Below are 5,527 nucleotides of genomic sequence, written 5' to 3'. Positions count from 1 at the left end.
GACACGCAGGCACAGCCCCCTGAGATTCCCCCCGAGTCCAGGCCGCGCCGCTCACACCTCCCCGGCGGCAAGCGGAGCCCTGGCCCGTCTGCGCGGCCCTGAGGCAGGTGCGAAGCCAGGGAGGTGTGTTGTTTAGTTTGGTTTGGTTTGGGGTTAAGGAAGGGGGTAGGAGTGGGGTTGAAATGGAGGCGACGCCGTTTTCTCTTTATTCTTATCGCGATTACTTTAGGCTCTCAAGGAAAAAGCCACGGCAGCAGCGACAACAGCCTTGGGCCTACCCGCTCGCCCACTCGCCCGCCAGGCCCCGGCTCGCCCGCTGCCGCCGCCGCCGCCGCCGCCGCCGCAGGATCCCAGATCAGAACATACTGCTCTTCACTAAGGCGGCTTTGGCACCGTTGGGTCTTTGGAGCGAAGATAGGACGCTGGCGAACGGGCCCCCGAGCGAATCCGGAATGGAGGTGATGGGCCCGGGGCCGGGAGCCCAGCCTTGTCCAGGGCCCCCGGCCGCAGCCAGGCCTCCGGCCGCCGCCGCCGCCGCCGCCGCCGCCGCCGCTGCAGCCGCCGCCGCCGCCGCCGCAGCGCCGCTCTTGCCGGGTTCGCCTCCCGGCCCCCCCGGCCCCGCCGCCCCCGGGGCTCCTGCGGGGCTGGGCCCGCCGCCGCCGCCGCCGCCGCCGCCAGTCGCCCCGCAGCTGGGAGTGGGGTTGGGGTTGGGGCCCGGGCCCCCAGTGCTGTCCGGATCGGTGCTCTTGGCCTCTTTGCTCTCGTCGTCCCGGGAGGAGTCGGACTTCTTGCCCGAAGAGCCGTTCTTGGCCGCGGCCGCTGCCGCCGCGGCCGCGCGCTCCTGCTTGCGGAACTTGGCGCGGCGGTTCTGGAACCACACCTGGCCCGAGAGGAGAAGAGAGGCGGCGAAGCAGCAAGAGAAAGAAGCAAACGGGAAAGAAAAGCGGTTAGGGCGGCCCACGTTCCATTTCAGCTTGTTTTAAACTCCACGCGCCGCGGATACTCCCGCGCCTGTGGCTGGTGCATCTTTTGAGAAACTTTCTTAGGGCGACTTGAGCATGTCCCGGAAATGGTGACTTGCAGGAGAGGTGAAAAGGCTGCAGCTCCCAGAAAGGCCCTAAAATGGAAACCCTTATTTGGACGGACCTTTGCTCAGTCTACTTCCTGAGCCACTCCAAACTCGCCGTCGCCTCTAGGCCTCAGGTCTCAAGTTAAACTCTGAGTGGTAGACAGAAGGCGGGGGGGGGGGTGCTCTGGGCTTGGGACCTACTGCCCATCTTGACCTTTGGGCCTGGAAGAGCTAGCGTTGGTGCGTACCGCCCCTCCATTGGGGGGCTCACGGGCAGAGCCGTCACGGCCAGCTCTTGAGCGCACCTGTGTCCCTAAAAGGTTAGAGTACCGCGCGCATCTTGACCTACATGGAATCCCAGACCCTTTGCAAATCTGCTGCAAGCCACAGTTCCCGGGAAAGTGCACCTGTACCTCTACGCCATTAGCTCCGAGTTAAAAGCTCTTGAGTTAGGAGGGATTTGACAAAACTACTTATACTACGGAGGCAAAGTCTGCACTCCTCCCCCAGGGCACTCCCTGTCCCCGAAATGGCTCTCCCATGGCCCCTGAATGCCTCTGCGGCGCTAGCTGGGGTGGGAGCACTTTGCAGCTGCGAATTTATAGCCAAGAACGCGCTCCCTAACCCTTCCTCGCGCGCACGGCCCCTCTGGACCTGGCCTCTCAGGAGAGGCCGGAGAGCTCGGACCTTCAGTAGAATCACCCGCACTGCACCCCTGCCCCGCGCGATGCTGCAAAGCCGGATCGGCTTCCGGGCGCGCGTACCTGGACTCGCGCCTCGGTGAGGTCGATCTTCAGGGCCAGCTCCTCCCGGGTGTAGATGTCGGGGTAGTGCGTCTCCGCGAAGACCCTCTCCAGCTCTTTCAGCTGCGCACTAGTGAAAGTGGTGCGGATGCGCCGCTGCTTGCGCTTCTCGTTGAGGCCGCCGTGATCCGTGAAGAGCTTGTAAGGAACTGGAAGACAACAGAGGGGACAGAGTATGAGCAAAATGGTCTGGAGCGCGCGAGCCGCAGAGCCGGAATGTGGGGACTCCAGAGGTCAGGTGGTGCTGGAGCCGCCGCCGACACCGGCGCGGGAAAGTGGCCGAGAGGAGCTGGCGAGAAAAACCCGAGCAAATTAGCTATACACGGAAACAGGGGCGCAGACTTCGGGCTGTGGTGGGGTCCCTCCGGGCACAAGCGCCTTTGGATGGGTTGAAATAGCGCGCTGGAGACGGCTGAAGGCCGGTGACACGGGAATGCTTTGATGAGGAAGAACGAGAGAGGAAAAGGTTCCGAAAACCTCAGTCGGAATATCAGGAAGCCAGGGATGAAGTTACCAAACCCTCCCACAGTTGAAACTTTTTATTTCTCAAAAGTTGACCCGGCCCAAAAGTTGGGGGATAGCGCTGCAAAAATAAAAGAAAAGAAAAGAAAAGAAAGAAAGAATCAGAAAAATGACCCGCCAAAGAGGTGTGAGCCGCTGTCGGATCTTAAAAAAAGAGACACTGCCAGTAATGAGCTTTACTCTTTGTTATTTAATTATTTTCTAAGCTTTACGTCTCATCGCAAAGTAAATAAATTATGCCTATCATTTTGGCAGCTTAAGATAATTTTGTTGGCGGTTCGGGTGTGACTAGGATAGTGTAACCCTGTAAGTGAATTACCCCTCCCTGCAATCGCTTCTAACGTGATAAATTCTTTCATTTGTGTAAGCAAATTTCGTTTGGTAAATACTAAACACATTTCCATTTTCAAATGCAATCAAGGCTTCCTATATACGAGCGGAAAGGCGGCTTCCTCAGCTGAGAAAGCTGGCGGTCCTTACCTGCGGCGTACGGACTGCTCTGGTGGTCCCTGAGGGTGCCGAGGCTGCAGGATCCTGGCGTGAGGGACGGGCAGCCGGACGTGGCCCCAAAAGTGGTCCTTATCGGGTTATACTGGAAGCCACTGGCCTGGCTGCAGGAACTGAAGTCAGCATAGGCTGAAGCCAGGCTCGAGGTGTCCATCCCGGCCATACAGGACTCGTAGGCAGAGGAATTGAGGTAAGAATATTCCATTTTATACATTGAAAAGGCTCTGGATGGCTCAGCCAAGTGGAAAAATGAAATAAAAGATGAGGATGGAGAAGGTGGCTGGAGTGGGGAGATGTGCACAGCTCAACGCCTGCCTCCAAACTGGCCTCCTTACTACCAGCAGAGCCTAGTTTTATGAAAAAGCCTCCTATGAGATGCCTTGTCTGAGGTCTCTAGAGCATATAGTCCTCATAATAAACTTGGCTCTTTCCACTTGGACAATAGCAAAGCGGTTGGTCTTATTGCTGGCGCTTTTTACATGACAATAACTCATCCGTCTATTGGGCTGGCACTGGGGAACTGAGCTGTCCAACCTCCCTATCATTGATTCCTGCATCTCTAATTAGAATTTAATACCACAGCATTACGCACTGAGCCCCTGATCCTCCCTTCTAACCAGCTCCCTGCCCTTTAATTCAATCACACTACTTGGAAATAATGAAAGTTGGGTGACGATTCTCCCTGATCCAATTTCCCTGAGCTTTTAAGCCTTTTTAACTGATCATATACCTTAGGCATAAATTGAGATAGTGTGTGTGTTTTCCCCCTTCTTCTCTCTCTGTCTCTCTCTCTCTCTCTCTCTCTCTCTCTTTCTCTCTCTTTTTCTCAGTTAGGGAGAACAAACCTTGATGTCATAGAAAACCTGTTTTGTAAGAGCGTTACACGCTCAATTTAACAACAAGCCTACCCCCTGATGTGCATGAAATGTTATAAAGCACTAGGACATTGGCAAGACTCAGGCGCCCTGTAACATAGAGTAAGTGGGCCAAGTATGTGAACGATAAGTGGATTTCTTTAAAATACACCTGGTAGAGGGTTTTTTTTTAAAAAAGCATCTTATAAATTGCATTTCTTGTCTTGCCTTAATGTGCTTTTCTAGAGACTCCGCTTACCCAGCCATTTAAAAAATAAAAGAACATCCAGGTAAAGCTCTTGAATATAAAACATCTGGACTCTCAACCAATGGCTTCTTTGCGCTCAGTTCTGGGTTTTTCTCCATTAGCGTGAGGTTTGCATTTTGTTGGTTTGTGTGGTTGTTGCTTTTAATTACTCTGTTTAACCGGCAAGCGGGCATGAAGTGTCCCCAAATGTGCCTCCTCTTCCATTCCTCTCGGGTGCTCTCCTTTCTTTTTCTTTTTTTTTTTTCTGCCTCCAGTTTTTCAGGTACCCACAATTCTCCAAAGACCCGAACCTTCGAAAGAGGATTGCTGTCTGCTTGCCCTTTAGGTTTGCTGACTGCAGTGAACGAAATCCTTGCTCTTTAAATGCCCAGGCTCCAGGTCGGGGACTTTTCTTGTCCAACACCCCAGGCTCTTGGGTGCTGGCAGCGAGGCACAGACAAAGAAACGAGCGGTGATTTGTGGACCTCGGTGGCCCCATGATTTAAGCGGAGGGTAATTTTCATTTGGTTCGTTAGGCTGTAGCAGAATAAGGGAAACTATTTCATTAAATCCTTCCTCTCGGTGGACAAGAGGAGGAATGCTTAGTTGAATCGCCGTGTGGTGTAAACAAACCCTGGATATTTTATATGAATTAAATGTGCACATAATTAGTTTTATTGCATTCATTACCCCCTTTATGTGCTCTGTAACAAGTCAGTAATTAAAGTAACAAACTCATAAAGTCTTTATAGGGGCATTTAGGCGTTCAGTGTTTGCCAAACTAAGTGGTTTAATTCGATGCTAGTGCCGGGGAGTGGATGGGCGCCCGCTCTCCACTGCCACCGTGTTTTATTGCGCACTAAACTGCAGCGGACGCCGTAATGGATTAAAGAGGGACCGCGGCCCCCCAACCTCGTGCTTCTCCGCTGGGTGAGTTTCAGGCTGATTTCAGGTGATGGCTCATCCTCTGGACATGAGGAAGCACTGAAGTCGGGAGTGCAGGCGGTGGGACCCGCCGAGGAGCTTGGTGATAGTTTTATGGGGAGGGCTGATAGTTTTATTGCAGTTGTATGTTGTACAATGCGTATTTGATAAAGAAGGGCCCTTGGTGACCACTGTGCACTTTTTTGTGCACGGGGTGAAATGAAAATAAATGTGTACAAGGTTGTACTGCGGCGGGAAACAAATTGCAGCGCTCTAAATGGTTCTTCTTTATGGTCACCAGACAAGAGGAGAAAAGAGATGCAAACATCTGTCTTCAGTCCCCTAAACCTAAAGGCCAGCAAAGACGGATGCGAATCCAAGTGTTATTACTGTGGGGATTTGTCTTTATTTATCCCGCTCTCATGAATATGAATCTGCCTTTGGATCGGGAGGCGGCTGTGCCCCTTCGGACGCTGCACATAGACTTTCCCCACCCTGACTTACCCCCCGCCCCCCCCGCCCCCCCCCTTGGGAGGTGGGGGATAGGTTGTCAAGCACAAGGCTGCAATTGTCCAGGTTTCTCTTGGACTTTTCAGGGGAG

The 5,527-nt window shown here is 53.5% G+C and overlaps 1 protein-coding gene across 1 annotated transcript; it reads right to left on the bottom strand.

The window, feature by feature from the left end:
- Positions 1-355: 355 nt before the first annotated feature.
- Positions 356-3,115, bottom strand: PHOX2B (paired like homeobox 2B). Its single transcript, XM_060147306.1, has 3 exons — positions 2,875-3,115; positions 1,834-2,021; positions 356-880 (listed from the first exon to the last, which is right to left on the bottom strand). The coding sequence occupies exons 1-3, from the start codon at positions 3,113-3,115 to the stop codon at positions 356-358; spliced, it is 954 nt and encodes a 317-aa protein (XP_060003289.1).
- Positions 3,116-5,527: the final 2,412 nt, after the last annotated feature.

This window comes from Lagenorhynchus albirostris, chromosome 4 (genome assembly GCF_949774975.1).
Source record: "Lagenorhynchus albirostris chromosome 4, mLagAlb1.1, whole genome shotgun sequence".
NCBI classification, from domain to species: Eukaryota; Metazoa; Chordata; class Mammalia; order Artiodactyla; family Delphinidae; genus Lagenorhynchus; species Lagenorhynchus albirostris.
Note: the sequence above shows the minus strand (reverse complement) of the source record. Positions and strands in the feature narration are given on the sequence as shown.